The sequence below is a fragment of the Melozone crissalis genome, unplaced genomic scaffold, assembly GCF_028551555.1.
Source record: "Melozone crissalis strain CALT ecotype California unplaced genomic scaffold, PUWL_Pcris_2 ptg000033l_1, whole genome shotgun sequence".
Taxonomy (NCBI): Eukaryota; Metazoa; Chordata; class Aves; order Passeriformes; family Passerellidae; genus Melozone; species Melozone crissalis.
The window spans coordinates 7856514-7877461 of NW_026535811.1; the positions used below are offsets into that span (position 1 = coordinate 7856514).

The 20948-nt window shown below is 40.6% G+C and overlaps 1 protein-coding gene across 2 annotated transcripts in view; it reads right to left on the reverse strand.

Annotated features, from left to right (window-relative positions):
* Positions 1 to 20948, reverse strand: part of WNT7B (Wnt family member 7B) — an 89430-nt gene that overhangs the window by 23889 nt on the left and 44593 nt on the right. For both annotated transcript variants that reach the window (XM_054281981.1, XM_054281980.1), the window contains exon 2: positions 15719 to 15945. In XM_054281981.1, the coding sequence (XP_054137956.1) occupies positions 15719 to 15945 (227 nt within the window). The remainder of the gene's footprint in view (positions 1 to 15718; positions 15946 to 20948) is intronic.

Sequence of the window (20948 nt, forward strand, 5' to 3'; positions counted from 1 at the left end):
TGACCTAGGAAGGGTCAAATAAATAAATAAATAAATAAATAAATAAATGTGTATTTAAATTCTCTTTCAGACTTTCAATCTAAATCCAGACAAATATCATGAAATGGAACAACCACTGACCTTTTAGTTCTCACTGCAACAGCAACACAAGATGAGCATTATGTCAAATAACTGTGAAATAATGACCTCTGGAAATACCTTGCTCTACACAACATTTCATGGTAAGAGCAGTGAGTATGGAGGACATCCTGCTCAAACTGAGAAATGGTGACAGCCAGACTGGGAGGTCTGAAAAATATTTCAGGTCATGGAGAAACAGCTCCGGTGTGCCCAGGACAGCACTTTCCTGGCACAGAGAGTGTTATGCTTTCCTGTCTGGTGACTCTACTCTTCAAGGTGGCCTTCTTCTCAAGGAGTGCATAGACATAGAAAAAAGACTTACGTTTGACCAAAAAAAGGAAAAAAAAATTTGTGTCAATTAATGTACCAGAATGTTTTCTTCTTCTGTATGAATTCTGCACAGGAACACAGCAGAGAGGTTCTTGCTGCATTTTCTGGGAACTGCTGTTGGATTGTCTCCTGGAGGATGAAGGTAGGTAGGTTGTCCTACAAATCTGTAGCTCACACAAATTCCTGCCATGGTTTCTAATGCCCGGCAGGACACCTTAAAGGACCAACTCAGCAAGTCAGATTCCACAAGCAAGCCACTTGCACTGTCACAGGTGACCCATCCTGTAGGTGTGGGGGCTTCCATGGGTTTGGTGCACTCTTGGCGGGGCAGAGTGTGGAAGGGGAGGCAGCAGTGAGTGCTGTGTGGCTGTTTGGGATGTTCTCACTCTGGACATCTCCCATGGCAGCAAATGGGCCTCACTGGCTTCAGCCCACTCCACGCAGCCCTTCCAGCATTGGGGCTGGGCTGGCAGCCCCAGCTTGTGTCTGTGCTCTGCTCTTTCTGCTCAGAGGTCACATCCCCTGGGCTGCAGCAGACCCTGCAAGTCACTGCAGTCCTCCCTCCAGGCTCAGAGCTTGTGGAAAGCAAATGAGAAAATTCTGATGGAAGGGCTGGGTTGAGACTTGCTTTTGAATTTGCTTAAATATTTTCCAAATGCTCTTTCACACTGCTTGTGTGGCTGCATTCACCTCTCTGATACATCTGGCTTGCCTGTGCATCTTGCTGGGAGGAGAGACAGGGTCAAGAAATGATGTCCACCCTTCTTGGTGTTTAATTTGTAGTCCCATTTGTAACCCCAGGGAGCAAGACACAGCACAGATCACACATATGAAAGAGATTTAAAAGAGTAAAGAACTCAGAGAAGTTTGGATAAATACACAAAGTTTAGATTCTGATCCAAACCTCTCTGGTTTGCAAAATGAGTCTGGAAGCATCACAAGAGCAAAGTCTGTTTTTTCAGCTCTGGAGTTTCTGGTCCTTACAAGAGTTGGGAAGTGACAAGATTCACATAAACAAGCAAGGTTTATCTGAATCTTCTGAGGACTTACAACAGATACTGAATCAATGTTTCATCTGAGCCTCTCCAGCTGACCCCACTGGGTCAGGTTATCTGATCTAGCAGACAAGTGGTTGCTTTTTATTATTTGTGTTGTGTTAAGTTTGTGTCTTGCCATGGACTGAGAGAGCTCACCCTAAAATGGGGGTCCAAACCTGCAAGAGACTGACAAATGGCAGATGCCATAACAACCCTGCAAACTACCTGCTGAAAAAACTAAAATTTATGAGAATTAAATTATCAAATTTCTAGCCCACAGTCAATTGGTTTTAAGCAGTATACCCTGGAAAGGAATTATGAGTTTTAAAAAAAGACAAGAAGAAAAATTTCTACATTTTTAAGGTACTCCAGCCTCAGACCAGGCTTTGTGACCAGAAAAGGAGGAACAGGGACCTTTCTGCTGCACATGAGTATTTCAATAGATAGATTGATATTAATACCAGTCTTTGAGATGCTGCTTATGTGAAACTGCTCCTAAAACCCACGAGCAATGTCTCTACTGCAAATTCCCCATGAATTTAGTGAGACCCATGAGAAATGGGTCTCACCAAATAATCTTTGCAGCCCCCCACTTTCCAGCAGCTCCTTTCCAGATCTGAACTTTGGAGCTGACCCCTGTCTTTGTGATGGGCCAAACCAAAAGCCAGATCTGAACACCGCTGAACTCTGGGAAAGTTCAAATCTATCGTTTGTGGTTCAGGTTCAGCTCTAATTAAAATGGACCAGTTAGAAAGGCAAATGTCTTAAAACCAAACCAAAACAAATGCTTCACGTGAAAAGTTCTGGGTTGGGCTATATGGTACCAAGCAGTGTTTTTGTCTATCACATGATGTCATGTCCTTCTGGTTAATTTAACACAAACTGACAGCATGCACATGCTGCTGTGTGAGATATTCCATGCAGACACTTTGAATCCAGCTTCAAGAAGAAGACAGTATTCATGGAAGTGCTTTCATGATGTGCAAAACCCCATCAGCAATCTCCCTGCCCCTCAGCTCTGAGGGTAGGCTGCCACCTTTCAAACTTTCCATGCCCATCCTTTCTAGTCCAGGGTCTCCCAAAACACAGTGTCCTGCCTCCTCTGAGTGACGCTTATGCCTCACTATGTCACCAGTATGCGGATTATTGCCACTAATCCCAGAAAACAAACAAGAAGGGGGTGCTGCAGAACCTCTGGTTGCATAATAGGGCAGGGAAAACTCAGCTAAATCTCCTGCTCAGTGCTTCTGTTTATACTATGGTTAATACTAAAGGGTGATAATCAAGATGGTTGATCAGTAGACAAGGAGAAAGCAAAAAAAAGGGAAAGGAACTTGGTTTCAGCATTACTGAACTGCTGAAGTGAAAGAAAATGGGAGACAGCAAGGAGAAAGAGAAAGGGAGAGGGGGAAAAAGTGTTAATGCCCCATCTCTGGTGTCAGGATGTGCACCAGTAGCTAGAAAAAGAGAGAACACAGACAGGAAGATTTACTCAAGGAATCACAGCACACATACAAAAAGTAACCAGAGTTTACTCTCCCTGTGGGCTTTATTCTGTCCCTTTTATGTTACATGTAAGTACTGAACATCAGTTCAGTATTTTCTCGTTGTGAAATTTGAGTGGACAATTAGCTAAGGTTTTCAAACTTCTCCTGCAAACTGAGCTAATAATCCTACTAGGCCTCTTCTACTGGGATTTTTCACTATGTTGGGTTTTTTTTTAGGCCTGGACTCACTTTTTAGAAGACCAAATTCCTCCATGATATTTCTTTCTCTTCCTTTTTCTTTCCTCTTTGAGTAAGAAGACTTTACGAGCAACCAGTTTTGTTTGAGGATATATCCCAAATGTCTAAGTGGACATTAATCCCCAACAATTTCAGTTCCTCACTGAAATTAGTCATTGTTAGTTTCCAGAGAGTGAGATATGAAGTGACTTGCCCAAGGTGACACAAAAAAGCACAGCTGGGAGCAGAGAACAAGTCCATTTTCTCCTGGTCCACATTTTCACCATAAAATTATTGCTCTTACATTGAACTAGGAGACACAGGAGTGTGAAAAAGGATAGGAAGGGAATGGTATTGAGCTTCTCAACGTGATTCCTTCCTCTCAGCTTAGATAAAGAGAATGAAAAATTATTTTATCCATTCTGCATTAATACTTCTCGAGTTAAAGAATATTCCAATGTTTTCACTCAGGAAATTTCCAGTTCATTTTCACTGGTGAAGTTGTAACTAAAAGAACAATCTAGTTAATCATTCTGAGCAATATACTAAATTCTATTTATGCCATAAGTTTAAAGACACTATAACAACAGGAAGCAGCAAAAGACCCACCTAAGCAAAGGAATGAGACACAATAATTTTTTCTGCATAAATTTTGTGAGGTTCATGAAATAGGATTGCCAGGAACCTAGTTATTACTTTGGAATTTTCTTTAAAGCAAGAAGTAGAGTAGAATGGAAATAGATACCAGATCATGTACTACACATGATAGTGTATTGATGGTTGAAAGAATCACGTGGTATTTTGTCATTGTGACAGATATGGCAGAAAATATATACTTGTTGATTTGTGCTAATCCTGCTCTGAGTATGGAGGACCCAAATGCTTAGGAATGGGGAGCAGTCAGAGAATAAAACCCACCTGACTGTTTAGGAAAGTTCACCACCTTTACTATGCCCTGAATGAAATACCCTGTCTGATTCTGTCTGGGGTACTGGCATTAGCAAGTTTCCAAAACGTAGACATCAAGATTGTCCTTCAAAAATGCACTGTCAGGTGCCCACCACTGATAGCCAGAACTGCCTCAGCTAAAAACAGGAATGCACCAGTGCTCTGTGCTGGATCCACCTTGGATTTTGGATCCTGCCATTGCCCTTCACCATTACTGATTTTTCCTGCTTCTGGCCCATCCCTTTTTCATTCCCTCTCCCTTCATATGCATTTATAGGTCTGCTTCATTCTTTCCCACTTCCTCACATCCCTAGCCAGACAGCTGAAAGGCTTCCATTACAAAGATTGAAAACACACTCCATATTAAGTGTAACAGGATAGTATGACCAGCAGGTCCATGTTTCAAACACATTCAATTTATATCACAACTGAGAATAAAGAGCAGGGGAAGCTACTTGGTGGGTTGCTGGAGGCTGTGGCTTCCATTTTTTTGTGGAACATGTCTCTGTCACTTGCTAAATAGGTGCACCATCTGGTGGTAATTTTGGTCTCCCAATTCTTAAATTTCCAAAGAGCAGCGGTGGAGCTACGCCTGTGGTTGCAGCATTCATTTTTGGGTTTTGCCACTATCTGTCTAAAAGTCCTCAGCTAAGACAACTTCTGCAGGTACTACTGGTGATTGAGTACTGAGAATTGGTAGGATTTTAAATAGGGATCAAGTTTCCATGTCTGCCATTTGGGAGAGCAGATTTGGCTTTATGAGAGGACCAAATGATCTCCTGAGGAACTACATACATAGAGATGGAAAAATTTCAAACACAAAGAGAATTTAGGTATTTAGGGAGTCTAAACTCCCAGGATAGGCAAGAGGGACCATTGTGCAGTCAAATTAAGATACAAATCACCCTCTGGAAGTGTTTTCCCCTGTTCTTTGACCATACAAGGAAAACAGCCTGACTAGGTTCCTATCTCGGACATCTCAAGCAAATGCCTGGAGCTGTGTGATGTGAAACTGGACCAAAGAAAAGAAGTGAGGAAGGGGCTCCTCATTTTTCTGCCTTTGTTGTCTGAAACCCTTTAATTCAGCAGCAGAGAGAAACCACTTGAGCCTCTTGTGCCATTCCCCCCAGGAACTGCAGGGTTGCACTGACCCTGTCTGATGGACTGAAAATGGAGATCTCTTCTGAACAAGTGGCTGGAGGCTGAATCAGACAGAATATGAGGTTCCACATTTTGGTGAGGAAATGAGTGAACAGGTAAAAATAGTCATGATCCATGAGTAAATTTGTTTGTTTTAGCAATGTGAATAAAGCTGCCAAGTCTACAGCAGTTCTGTGCATTTCTGTTGAGCTTCCATCCAGAGAGAGCAGAGCCTTCTCCCAGTGCACCAGTGAGAGATGTCTGGGGTGAGAGCAAACCAAAAAGGCACCTCAGTAATTCAATCCCATTTAACTAACACCTGCTAAGCCTTAGGAATTATCCTTCTCACACAATTCCAGAAGAGGAGTTTGAACCTCTGCAGCGGAGAGAGCATTGTAGATAGCAGCAAACTACACTTGTGGCTAAAAGCAGTCTCCATGATCCACTCCAAGTGGATCTGGGATGGGCAGAAGGACTCATCCTCTGCTTGTTCTTTCACTATGACTTCTATATTCTGCAAACCACTTGGTTCTGCCTTTAAAAAGGGGCTTTCAAAGCCTCTTTAATAGCACTTACAATGGAAGGTTTAAAGTTAAGCATGTATTGGGTAAAAAAAGCACTGCTGGAGTCATTTCCCAGCTTGAATACTGAGAGAATGACTGCTTTAAAATGCTAGATTCACTTTTTCAAGTCTCCAAATAACAGATTATAGAGTCCTCTTGCTTGCTTGCTTTATTTCTCTTTTTAATTTTCCTCTTCTATCAGTAACAATAATATTATTCTTCACAGTCTGAACATCAGTAAGAAATAAACTACAGTCATGCACAATTTAATCCAATGCTAAAAGGTCAGGCCTGATACGCACGAAGGAAATTTTGTCAATTAGAAAATGAGGTATTTGTCAGATGTAATATTTTGCAATACACCAGCCACTTTGTTAGGAAAAGAAATTGCTCGTGACTGGAGGCACGATGGCAAACTGCATGGATCAGTGGTCTAATCCTGAATGCTAAAATATTTGTTTGCAGACCAAAATGTGCAGATAACAAACGCTGTGTTTTCTGCAATGCTTGTACATGCCTCTCTCTGCATTTCAACTTTTCAATTTAGAAACAGATCGTTTACCAAACAGAACCTATCCCTAAGAACAGAGGAGGAAAGGGAGGGATGCTGCTACACATGTAACTCTGAACTCTAATGTTATGTTTAGCCTGTCCTGCTTGGTGTAGAGGTTGGACTAGATGACCAAACCTATCATCTGTAATTCTAGGGAAGAGATTTTGACAACACACTTAACCGCAGTAGTAAAGCTCAGGGAATCTCCAGAGCCATTGGAACCCTGAGGTATTAAGGCATCAGACAGCAGCAGGTGCTGTCCTGCACTCCCTGTCACCCTCCACAAAGAACTTCCCCTCTCATGGCAAGGCTTGGCAGCACCTGCCTCTTTGCAAAGTTGCTCTGTACTTAAAAAGTCAAATGATGCATGGTTGATTGTCACTTAACTAATTGGGGTTTAGCTGAATCCCTCTATGAAGTTCAGCTTCACTTTCAACTTCTGCTCACAACCAAAAGCCACGAGACTTTTCAGTGGTTCTGGTGAAACCTTTGGCAAAATTTCTATTGACAGCAATAGGACAAGAACTTGGCCCCTGTCCTTTTGGATGGAGCCCAGCCCCACTTTATTTGACTTTTAATGTCATTTGCCTTCCTGTCTTAAGCATGCATTGCATTCTAAGTCATTGACCAATAGGACTGAGATGCAGAAGTAACTAATGAGTCAGCATGCTATGGAACATTTATACTCAGCAATAAAAATATTAAAAAATGACACTACATGAGCATTAATGTTCCTTGGAGGCACTTGGAAGTAAGGAAATGCCAATCTTAAAGCTGTTATGCAAAGTTGGCCCTGTGTCCAAACTTTGGTACAGAATTCAGCTAAACCATAGCCTAGAATTTGTACACTATCTTTTCCACAGGACCTCTGACTGACTCATCCCAAGAGAAACCAGAAAAGCAATATGGAAAATGTTATCCTGAATAGATAGAGACAAAGCTAAAAGAGAAAAGGAAGATTTTTGTGCTGAGCAGGAAATGATCATCACAGACCCAAGGCCCCATCACCTGTTCCTGCCCTCTTTCCACCACACCCAAGCACACAAGGAGGATGATCAAATGCCAAAACTTATGAGTATGCACCCCTCTCCCCCAAAAAATGTTTATTTTCCATACTGGCACTTAGATGGAGCAATTCCATACAATAAAAAGGTCCATTTAGTTTTGAGCCATGGAAATGATGTGTTAAACCCCATGTCAGTCCATTGGTTTTTCAGGAGATCTGAGGTTTAGGGTCACAGGAAGACAGTGTGTTGTTCCATATGATGTTTCCTACCAAGCTGTGCAGGGTAATGGGCCCTTACATCCCAGAAAACCCATGGAAGCATGTGAGAGCAGAGATCCAGAGACTTGAGTCTCCCAGGTTACAGTTCTTGGCATTAATTTACATCAATGCATGGAGCAAATTTAAAATTAAGTGCTCTGAAAACAAAAATGGAATTGCTCACTGTCAGGTATGTCAGTGTATTTAAATTTGAAAATGTCTACAGAAAAGCACCTGTTCCAAGAAAATCTTCACTTTTATATGAAACAGAATGAAACAAAAGCCCTTTCCTTAGAATGGAAATTCCAGATCTCATTCAGATCAGTAACCACCATTTCCCATCCAGCTGCAAGCCACACACAGTTCACCAAGTAATTGTAATACCATATTAGTGCTGTGTTTGGAATAAGGATATCTGCCTTTTAAAGAAAGTCTGCTGCCAAATAGGTAAATATTTAAATGGCAACAAGAACATTTTCATTTAAGAGAATTTATACTATTCTTCACACACAGGGCCCTTGAGGGAAAAGAAAATACAATTGAGCTATACTTGAACTGAACAGTAAAACCTTACAAAAAGACAAGGGAGTGGAGAAGATAAATTGAGATATATAAACATCTGTCTGTCCATGGCTGGAAATTATTATATGCTGTAGACTATATATGCTTTTATTTCTTTTATAGGGAGGCAAAGAAATAAATATTATAAAATTAATGTGGCAAATTGACAGTTTTTCTAGTAAAGTAAAACAAAATTTACTTCGGTAAACTCATAATTTACAAATGGTACTGTTCATTTATGTTTGTCTTTTCCTCTATGATTTACAATGTATTTTGAAAACATTACTAAGGCCTCCCTGATTAATTTTGAGGTTCTGACATCTAAGAAATTTTTAAAACACAGAGAAATTATCACCCCCAAATGTTCAAATGATTCACCAAGCTGGGAATCCTCCATCCCATCAAACTAGGATGTTTCTTTAAAACAGCAGTACTTTCTTAGAATAAAAAGATATTTTTCTTTTTCTAAAAACATCCAAGTGACAGGCATTAAGAGTCTGAACCTTCCACTCCCACAATAACCTGTCTCCTCAGTTTAAAAAGTATAAATTCTTAGCACCTTCAGGGTTTCATAACCTTTTTACTGCTCCTTCACAACCTCATCTACCGCCAGCTGGGAGGGTTTATTTTCTTATTCTGGTTTGGGTTACTGTCTTACCTTGTTACTTGTGATAGTGAAAAGCTTATCCAACATTCAACAGTAAGAAAGTAGGAACAGTTTGAACCAACTCCTCAATTTCCCCCAAAAGATGATAATGCAAACTGAAATGCCCTCTCACATGCTTTGCCTTGTTATTGCTGCATTATCACCCCTTTTCCCCAGTGCTCAGCTTTCAGCTGAGATGAAATGCACTGAGGAAACTGTTCTGCTAAGGCAGCTGCCTCTGAGCACTATTCTCACTGCCTGTAGAATAACTCAGACCAGCACACAGGGTTTTGGGACAGTCCCTGACACACCAGAATCCTTCTATTACAAGGAATATATAATACTATATAATAGCAGTATACTATTATACTATATATATAATATTCTATATTATATATAGTATAATTATTTATATATATATATAATTTAATTATATATATATAAATATATATATCATATATATTATATAATATATATATTATATATAATGATATATATTATTATATATTGTATTATTGTACATATAGTATATTATTTATATATATATAATATAATTATTATCTATATTATTATACTTACTAGCTATATATATTACTATATATAGCTAATAACTGAGAACAAATAGATTGGACCTCCTTAAGGTTAAGATATTTTGGCTTCTCCTTCCAGCAACAACATGCCAGTTGTGAAAATAAAGGCGCTGTTTGAGACATTTTAAGGGGAGGCTTTGCAGTGACTGTTTGCAGGGTGGTAAATCTTTCCTGCAAAATGAACATGCAGAGGAATTCCACAGATTTTGGGGGTTTTGTCTCTTTACTGCCTGCCACTTACCTAGCTGCTGGCGGTGGATGTTCATCATGCATGTCTTTTTAGCTGGTTTTACTTTCATTCAGGCTAATAATGAGAAAACTCTCCCTCCCCAAATAACCAAGAAATATCCAACTTATTATGCAACACTGTCCTTCTATTAAGAGTTATGCTTGCTTAAGCCACAGATCATTAAGTTTGCCATGGTATTCATAGTTTAACTAAATCAAACAGGCAAATGCAATGACTCCACGTGGAAAATGGACACCAGCAGTCACTCCAAGTTGGTGACATGAGCAATAAAGACACAGTTTGTGTTGGTCCTACATCATCTTCTGGAGCTGCACACATCCTCAGCACAGACTGCAGCCTATTGAGTGCATCCTGTGCACCTGTGTCCTGGAATTCCAGACAGCCTGCTGCACCAGGAGCTGAAAGCTGATGCCATGCCCCAGAAGCCACCCCTCACACTGGAAGGGTTTTACTACATCCTAGCACCGACAGAGAAATCCAGTTCAAATTACTGAAAACAGATTTATTTCTGCTCTGTTGCTTGAATGCTCAAAGAACATTGTTGTCTGGGCCCAAGCTACATGACAACAACAAAAATCCCCAAATGTTTCCACTTTAGGTCCAAAAGCCACTGTGCAATTGAGGTTCCCATAGCTGACAAATGCCTAAACCAATCATAGCACCTACTGCTATGACAAAGATAATTACTGCCTTTCCGTCAGTGAAGTGTGTACCCTGCTCTGTATCATATTTAAAATAATCTAATTCCAACTCATTTTCCCCCTCCAAATTGTTTCCAGCTGTACAATTCCTCTTTTTCCCCCATATTGTTTTTATTGGATATAGTGCAAGTTCGTAAAGATAGATTTTCCCATAATAAATACGCAGATGTTAGAATAATAAACATACAGTCAAACTGATATATGAATATCACTAAGCCTTAACAAACATATAACAAACAACATAAATCGATTTTAAAAAATTGAAAATGAGAACATAAAGTAGCAGAGAAAGAAATGGCAGGAGAAAATAAAGGCAAAAAGTGAGCTAGCAATGTACTTACTTTAGCAAGCTGTCTGGATTCATTTATGGCTCCCTTTATTGACTTGCTGATAGCATTAAAGCACAGCTATGGTTGTAAAGCATTTCTAAGAATGCCGCCTGTCTTCATGTATCCCAAGTTTTCTGCTCACACTGAAAGCCAAGCTTCCCAAGTTGGCCAACTCATACCACACTAGACACTACTGTGCTAGATTAATCCATCTGCTTGGACCCAAATATCCATTTTTGGAGAATAATGGGCCTCCCTACTCCTCCCATTTTTGGTAGGAAGTTTTTATGAACATTTGGCATCTCGGTTAAACCATCGTCGTAGCCCAGAATAAAAATGACTGGATTCATATGTGGAATCCAAACTTAATTTAGCCTATATATGGCCTGAACAAAGAATAATCTACTGGCTGACACCCCCTCAGCATGTATGATAAGATGCCAACTGCTCCTCTGTGACTCCATCACTCAGATATCTTCCATGCCCAATTCCCATATTTTTCCAGGCCTGCAGCTGAAACATGGCATCAAGAGGGGACTGACAATGTTACCTGTTTCCAGCACAAAGAGAGCAAGAATCTCTGTTGTTTATGAGTATCTCTCCTTCAGAAGTTGTCCCCCTGCCTTTCCCAGTGTTCTGTTTGGAATTATGCATCCTTTTCCCGGTTTATGTGTGCATATGTACAAGTGCATGCTTGTAGAGAGCTGTGAAATTGAACTTCATGTTCTGATTGTGTGTGCCAAAAGTCTCCTTCACCTGGGAGTTAATAAAATCCATGCACAGATTTTGTTGGTTGCTTAAACTGTGGGGTTCTTCTTTCTCCCATCCCTCCCCCTTTCTGCCTGGAGAGTGGATCAAAAGTTAAATGAATGGGAAGAGACAGGAAACTACTCAAGATGTTCTTCTCCTAAACCTCCCCTGGCAAGCAGAGCTGTAACTTCCCTTCAGAGGCATCCTTTCAACACACCAGAAAACTACAGATCAAAACAAAGGGTAAGACATTAAATAAAAAAAAAAAAATTAAAACCAGAAAAAAACAAACAACAAGGAAAAAAAACCCCAAACAACAAAATCAAGTTCAGAACTCCCTTAGGTTTAGTATACTTGTTAATATTTCCCTGTCAGGTGTCCAATATAATGATTTTCCAAACCACTGCACCAGTGACACAACCAAATATTGCTAAATCATGCTCGTTTTCCACATCATGAGTTTGAGAAAGAAGACAGGTACAGATCACTTCGGATATCTTGACAGATATATTTTCCAAAACACCAGAACAGCTCAGTTTTGCCCTGGATTTAGCACTGGTAAGAGCTGCCTGTTCACAAGCACTTCAGTTTAAAGCATTCCAGTGAAAAGGGTCAATGCACAAATGATTAGCCACAATAATCCACTGTCAACATAAGGTGACAAATACAAAAATGTACAAGGACAGCATGAGTAAGAGCAGGACTGACTTTCTTTGGGGATGGAATGACTATGGAAGAGTTCCCAGCTATAAATATACAAAATTAAGCTATGCATACACAATGCTTGGCAAGTTCATCCCATGCTATAGCCTTTGTTCATGCTAGTAATTTAGATTTCTCTGTCACTTTTATGTCTGGCCACTATAAATCTTTCACATCAACATGAACGCCCCATGATTTCTACAACTGTTATTCCATCCCCTGGACTATTTCAATTGTCTTTAATATAGATTCCATGTACTGTATTGGTGGTGCAGCCCTCATTCACTGAAGTACCCCTGTGAATAAATAACTCCTCACTGATCCATCTTAGAGCTCAGCTAATAAACTGAGGACTTCTCCTGGCACAGCAGGATCCCTGGAAATCACCAGGGGGAACATGTGTCCCTGTGTCATGTCTTCTGGCTTGGTGGAGGGTGGAAGACATGCATGGTTAGAACATAAAGGCACCCAAGAGGAGATGGTAGAAACAGAAATACATCTGCTGGAGAAACCTCATGTTGGGTGAGTGTTTGCTTTGAGTTTTGAAGGGGGAGTGTTGCATCAAAATACAAGTTAGAATAACCATAACTCTGTGCTTGTCAGTGTGGTGGTAGAGGCTTGGTCAGTAGCTAAAGAGCAGGTCCTCTCCTTCCCATGGAGCAAGAGACTAATATGTTATCACTGATTACTTTCCCTCCCTACCTGAGACCTGAATAACCCACCTTCCGTGTTCATCTCCCCCAGTGGTTCTGGGACAAAGCTTTCCTTTGGGGTGAAGTGAAAAACATGCCTGTCTTTTTTTTTAGTTTTAGTCCTTTCTCCAGTGTGTTCAGAAAGAACTGAATGGCTGGTTTAGTGTTTCTGTGTCAGACACGTCTTTTGTTACACATGTGAATATTTGTACTTTCAAGTAGTTGGGCTTTTAATTCTTTGTCCATTTTTTACCTTTTGCCCCCTTGCTAGTGTAATAACTTTACTTCCTAAACCCTATCCTTTTCCTAAATACTGACCTCATCATCTCTGGGTGCTACCCCTGTAATAAAAGAAATAAAGACTTTTGGATTATGGGATCCTTTATAGACCTGCATGGAACTCATCTGGCTCTGCTGGAAGGGGTCATGTAAACCTTCTGCAACTGTTAGAGTCTGTGTGGTTTCACACCCAACAAATGTCAGAGCAGAACTCAGCTGCAACAGCCAAGTTTCATCTGCGTTTGAACCCACCAAATTCCACTTCAGTCCTTTCAACCTTGCAAGAAACCACCCAGGTTCAGTGAACAGGGCAAGAATCTGGTTAATATTTTGGCAAATATGGCTTGAACAGTGGCTCAAGAAAACCCTCGTTTTTTCCAACTTTGTATAGTCTGACCAGCCTGATAGCTGGTCCATCCTAATGACAAATAATTTCTGTTCCTTGTAGCTCTTACATTGCATAGAAACATTGAGACTGAAAGCACAACTACAGCTTGTCCTCTTTAGGCATTTGAAGTGCCCTCATTTGCAAAGTTTTGGAGGATGAAAGGAGTCTCTGGTGAAGAGGGTTGCTACCCACAAACACAGTGATGAAGATGGTGAGGCAGCACAAGATCCTCAGCTTGAAGAGAAGAGCAGAATTTGTGAAAGCCTTTTCACTGGAAAGCTTTGTGATGACACCCATCCTTGTACAACCCTCCAGAGTGGCCCTTCTCAGGCCATAAGGGATCTCACAGAAGGTGAGACAACTCACTTATCTAAGGTCAGGGCATGCCTGCAAGCTTTGGCAGATGAAAACAGAGCATGAAGAAGCACAGAATGCTTGGCAAATGTATATTTTCTGACAGCAAGGTAATTCTAGTTATAAACCAAAATTAAACAAACGTAATACCAGCCAAGGAGGACCAGACCATGCTTCTATCAGTCAAGACAAGTCACAAGAGTTTTTTTTCTGGCTCATTTAAATTTGAAGGTAGAAGTCAAAAGTTAGGTTAATCCCTGAATATGATGCCTTGAGAATGTAATGTAAAGCTCACAGAATATGACAGACCCTCTGCAAATTTAAGTCAATTGCCCAATGCCAGTGGATTTATTCCCTTACAACACTTTGCAGATGAACCACTGTGTCCTTAACGCACCCAGACCTCAGCCAGACTCTCAGATTTGGATGTTCTTTCAAAAAATATTCCATTCCTTTGTTGACCCAAATTTACTTCAGTTTTTGGCATTCATTTCACAAGGGTGTCAGACAAAAACCCTGACACCTTGACCACCACTAACAACCAAAGCACCATGTGAGTCAACACCTCTATGCACAGATGAAATTAAATGTTATGCCTTTTTTCATACAGTATTAATGAGATCTTATGTCTCAGAACACTCAGCTGTATTGGAAGCACAAGACTCACCCAAACCATTGAACGTAAGAGGTATCACCCAAAGAAAAATGGGCTACAAGAAGAAAAGGCTACAACCCCACTGAGAAGCTGGATGGTATGACTTTGAGTGCCCTTGAGAGAGCCCCACAGCACAACATGTTATCCTAACCCAGAACAGCAGAGAGTGGACAGCCCTTGGGGGAGAGGGGAAAGGTCAGGAATAAGTTAAGGATACCCAGCTGGGTGATGAGGAAAATAGTGACCTCAGTGCTGGAAAAAAATTTACATAATCTCCCCTGTGAAATAATACCAGACATAGGGTAAATGAAAAGGTATTGATCTAACTTCTGCCAGCTAGCAGCTTGTCAGGCCAAGGCCATGTATTATTTTCTTTGACTATGTTTCCTGCCTCAAATCACTTGCAGTATTTTCTTTGCAGTATGATAGCAACACTAAAATGTATCATTGCCACATATTGGAAGGCCTGTGTTGCACGCACAGTACTTCCATCAACTATTTGGGACTCTCCCATTACTTAAACTTCTGGGAAGTCTGAAAAAAGAATAATTTATTGGCTGACACTCCCTCAGCATGTATGATAAGATGCCAACTGCTCCTCCATGACTTTCTTTTATATCCAATTCCCATGTTTTTTCAGGCCTGCAGCTGAAACATGGGATCATGAGGGGACTGACAATTTTACCTGTTTCCAGCACAAAGAGATCAAGAATCTCTGTTGTTTATGAGTATCTCTCCTTCATAAGTTGTCCCCCTGCCTTTCCCAGTCTTCTGTTTGGAATTATCCATCCAGAGGGATTTTTCTGAGCTGCTTTTAGTTAATTTTTGATTGGCCATAATATTCACCACAGCTATCATGACAACGTGTAACAAGACAACAGTTGGAAATACTCTTTTCATGGGCTGTGACCTTGGATGGCTGTGCAGGCACTGAGGCCATTGCTGGGCCTGAATTTGCACAGATACGAGTGACTCCATCTACAGACCACTGGAGACTCCATGTCTCTTGCCAGCGACTTTTCACTGAGTGGAAACACACAATTGCCCTATTGAACTCCAAGTTATGAACGTTTGCAGGAAAGGTAAGAGAAAACCATCCCAAACAGATCCCCACAGCACTGCAGGGACAGAGACACCCTTACCTACTCGAAGCTCTTGTCCAAAGACCGTTTTCTCTCCCAGAGCAGAGCAGTTCCACCTCCCGTAGCGGAACTGGTACTGGCACTCATTGATTCCCATCTGTGCCCCTTCGCCGATCACGATGATGGCATCAGGGCGGCTCTGGCAGATGGCGCGCTGCCGAGGGGCCAGGCCTGGGATTTTGTTGCAGATTATGTTAGCTCCTAAAGCCACCACGGATGATAAAGCTCTGAAGAGAAAAGCAGAAAGATGTGTTATAACCAAATTGAGGTGAGCAGGAGCTGCTGTGTGGCTGGCGGGGTGCTGTGCAAAAGGGGAAGGGTCGGAGGTTGAGTTCCTGTAATTATGCCAACTTGGCACAGTGTCTCTGGTCTGGTATAGCAGCCTGGAAATCTTGCAGTAATTCCTGATCTGGTTTGTGCCAGAAGAAACAAAGAAATTTAATTTTGGCACTTTTGTTTCCAGACATTAGCTTGTGAGATGTGGAAAGAAAGACTTATTTAAAATCGAAATATAGTGATAAGCAATCATCCACAAATCTGTAAATGCAGGTTCAGAATTAATGTTTTAGGTACTGTAGCCAGTTCATTCACCCCTCATTTGAAAATATTAAGCACAATTTAGAAAATGACCTGGCACTACCAACTCTCTTGCCCATTGTTACGCTCAGGGTATTGAATGATTAATGAAGTTCACCAGCATAACTGTGCTTTTAGATCTGGCAAACATCATGGAGCACATAGGAGTTGTCCTTAATATGTGCCATCCACGCTAGAAACATTTGCAGTTCTCATTCCTCAAGTATATTTTCAGAATTCATTATGAAGTTTGCATATAACATGCACCTGCCATATGTTTTCACTTGAGAACATTTATTTTTCATTTTCCAGCTCACTTTTCAACATCTTTACAGGCTCATTTTTCAACATATTTACAGCCTACATTTTAAATGGTAATATTTTGAAAAAAATAGGACAACATGGGTACATGTTCAGTGATGCCTCTGGTCACATCTACTGAATACCCTCCAGGCCCGTGGAGATGCTTCAGCTGGCTCTGGACAGACAGACAGACTGCCCATGATCCTACTTCCCACCTTGAACACCAGGCCAGGCCTTTCATCATAGTGTTAAAAATTTCCCACTGGAAATGCTCCCTTGGGGAAATGCTGACTAATCAAAATTAAAGAATTATGTAAGACTTTGTCAATTCATCACAAGGTAACTGCAAAGTTACATAAATGCTGCATTTCAATTAAATCAGAGTGTTTAATTTTGTCAATTTAATAGGATACAGTAAATCCAGAGCAAAGAGGGTGAAATACTGCTATTCCTGTGGAATGGATATTCCATGATGATCCACTCTGCCTTTAGTAGGTATTTTTGCACTTTTTCCAAAGTTAACAGTCCATGAAAAATTCACCACTGGTGGGTTTTTATTTATGGCGGTGCAGGGGGGTTATGGATACAGAAATAAGGGCATCACCCAGTATGTGCATGTTCTCTGTGTTCTGCCTATTAAACAGAAGTAAGAACAAAAAGTAGTTTCAGTCTGACCACTCTCAGTATTGGAGCAGGAGTGCTTGGATCTGCAGCTTTAATTTGTGTTCCTCTGGATGCTGAGCAACAAAGCTGGAGCACCAACTGGAGTCAGAGAGTCCCTGAGATTCATGCAGGTTTTTAGTTCAGGGTTGTTTTTTTTTTCTGGCAAAAAGTATTTCTCCTCTTTAAAATTAAAAAAAAAAATTTAAATAGTGATGCCTTTAAATTAGGACTTTCGAAGAGATGTTATAATCTTAAAAAAATATTATGTTTAACACAGGGACAAGTTTCTCCTTACAGTGGCTTATGACCTTAATGTTATGGCTTCAGAAAGTAATGAAAATCACAGAGTACATTTTTTTTTTTTTTTTGAAAATCAGTATATTTTTGAAAATCAGTACATTTTTTTGTCTTTCTTTTTTTTTTTTAAATCACTTTTCAATATTGAAAATAAAAGGGCTCTTCAAAAGCTCATGGAGCTTTTCTCTCTCTGACTTCATCCACTTTCCACACAAAGTAGGATAGACATCCTGAATATATTCATTAAAATACAAAGGAAAGCATTTTACCTTAACAGATGATGTGCCTAATACAGAAACAGAGGCTCTTTGATGGTACTAAAATGCTGTGCCCCATTCTAGCCCCATCTCCTCCACCTGGCTTTGCCCATTTCCCTGGGACAGACCAGGTGCCCAGGATTCCTGCAAGACCTTCCCACCTGGAATCGCATTTCCACTGCTGCTTCAGACACCGACCCTTCCAGGAAAATCTAGCCCTGAGCAAATCTGTGGTTGTCTCCTAAGAAAGAGACATGCACAAGGCATTCAAAATCCCATCTGATGCTTGGCACATGCACAAGACACCCAGTTCTGGTCTTGTAGCTGCCTGATGGTCACCAAGTTACTGAGGCCATGCCACCAACTTACTAGCAAAACTCACACCTAAAAATTATTTGTGTGTTACGTAAACAATTTTTCAAAAATTAAAAAATTGATAAAACTGTGCAAAAACTTCCTGACATCATTTTTTTAAACTGCTGGGCATCCACAGTTTCCACCAACTATTCTCAAGTTGAGCAGCAAAAACCTTACGACTTTCAAAACAAAGGAAAGCAAGAATTGGCCACAGCCTCTGAACATATAATTTTCAGCTAAGTTGCTTCCTTCATACATGTCCCTGCAGTCTCATAATTAGGTTAAGGAATATATTCTTTGGGCTCCCATTGTTTTTTGGAGCAGGCTTTGGTCAAAATATTTTAATACAGTGGGTCGGTTTATTCATCCAGGAAATAAGCACAGTCATACCTGCTTCAGAAGGTATTGTGAGGGTTTTGTGTTATTATAATTATAATTATTGTGTGCTTGTGAAATGTATTATAACAATTAAACTGCAATTATTGGGGGTGGAAGGGGTCTTGGTTTTTCTATTACTTCCAGAAACTTCCCCCCCTCTGGCCTGAACTTACCAGCATATTCCCTCAGCCTTGTTTAGCCTACTTTTAAATTGTTACACTGCCAAAAGAAATGCTGAATCATGAAACTGAGGTTTTGGAAAGCTTTATTTTTATTAAAGAAATGCACCCAACAGCATTTCAAGCTTCCTCTCCTCTATTTCTTGTGGCCTCCCTCAGTTTGTGCATCCATCACACATTTGGGAGGGTTGTGATGAGCTCCTGCCCCTTGGCAGGTTGAAGGCTAAATTTCTTTTTTTCCAATTTATAGCTGTCAAAAGGCAGATCCTCCATGCCACATTTTGGCATCCTCTTTCATCTAATCTTTCTCTGTGGTGCAAATTGCCTTGATTCTTATCACCAGAAACTCCTGAGCGTGGCATTTTGTTAAGATTTCTGATGCAGTTTACAGTAATTGCAACCATCCTGCACCACAACAGCCTCCACACGGCTCAGAGTGTTCTGCTGGGTCACCCACATGGGCTATTCCATTAAACACCATCCACATGGCTTATCCAGATAAACAGAGTGAGTGGAATAATGGCACATTTCCTACGGAATCGTCATTAGTGCCTGGCATAAGGAGAGATTTGACATTTCTTCATGCCTATGCCATTAACGCAAGGGAAACACCAGCACTGAAATTGAGCAATATTTGTAAACACTTATGCCCAAATTTAAACAACAAAAACAACAATCCCTCCCCCCTCCCCCCCCCCCCAAAAAAAAAAAAACAACACAGGAAAAACCAAAAAAACCCAACAAAACCAAACAAACAAAAAACCCACGCAGGAACAAACAAAAAAACCCATCAGAGCTGGGCTTGGATAGGACCTTGCAGTTCAAACTTCCATCATACTACACCTGATGAACAAGAATTTGGAGGGCTTGGTTTCTGCATAAGAATTCTGAAAGATCAGGGGTTTTTTTTCAAGATCACTTGAAAAAATAACTAGGACAGTGTCACAGCAAGCAGAAAAACACGGCGGTGGGAGACAAGTTTCAGCCTATTTTCTGAAATAATGCTTGCTTACTTATGCAAAGACAGATAAATCCTATCACAAAAAGAGAAATTTCTCCTTCCAAATGTATTTCCTGTTACAGTTGTATCTCCTCTGTAGCACCTAAGCAACTCCAGCTCCCCTTTTCACAAAGTGAAATGGAAATTATTAGATATTCTAAGTGAGTCATAAAAGTAAAGGTCTTTGAAATGCTTCAGAAATTAGGCACGAAGGCCACTTGAGTTTTAAGAACTGCTTGTTGGAAGAGAAATGTACTCCTCATTCCTGGTTGGCTTGCTGGAGTCTCCATTTTATGTTTGCAAAAGCAAGAATTCACTTAACTTGAGCATGAGTAATTTCATTGATTTCAAATATTATCATGTCCTTCCAACTTCTGATTAATTTTACATATAAGAAGGTCATCATGTGAACTGCAGTTTACAGAGTCTTTGCATGAGTGGAAAATATATAAAGTAAATCCTTATAATGGACAGCTGTACAAGCACAGGAGAGGAAAAAATTTAAATTTTATTCTTGTTAAAAGAATCTGAATTTTGATAAAATTATGAAAGAGAACTGTCTACTTATAGATGAAGAGCAGTAACTGACCAATCTTCGGAATTGTCCCCAAGCTCCTGCACAGGCACAGGTGAGTACTGGTATTCCTCCTAGGAGCTTAATATACTATTCTGACAAATACATGACAAAAGATGTGAAATAAGAGATTAAACCAACTACACATTGCATACAGGTGAAACAATCAAGTTGATTTTAACCTTTTGGTTAAAAAAACTAAAAAGTTGCCTTAAAAATTCTCTGCCAATCTGTGCTCCCTGGGCAAATTACATTTTATTGGCGCTCAGGACTGGTGTCAAGAACGTCTTCTCTTCCAGCACCATCCCTCACCTGCATTCCTGACTGCACAACAGCCCAGCACACACTTCCCACCAAACCAGCCCTGCTGCAAGCCCTTGGATAACAACTGCAGGGTCACTGTGATCCCACCCCAGCTCTGCTTTCTGACATTCACCTGAAACTGCTCTTGGGAAGAGGGCTTGTTTTCAGCAAGGAACGAAGGCATTTAGCCACACGAACCCCATTAACAGCAGAGGAGTTGTGCAGCTTTTTGGCACACTGTACAGAAAACTTACCCCACCATCTCTGACAAAAAAAAAAAAAAAAGAAATCCACACAGAGGATTCTTTGTTAGCAGGAGCCACCGAGGTATTTTGTGGTGGCA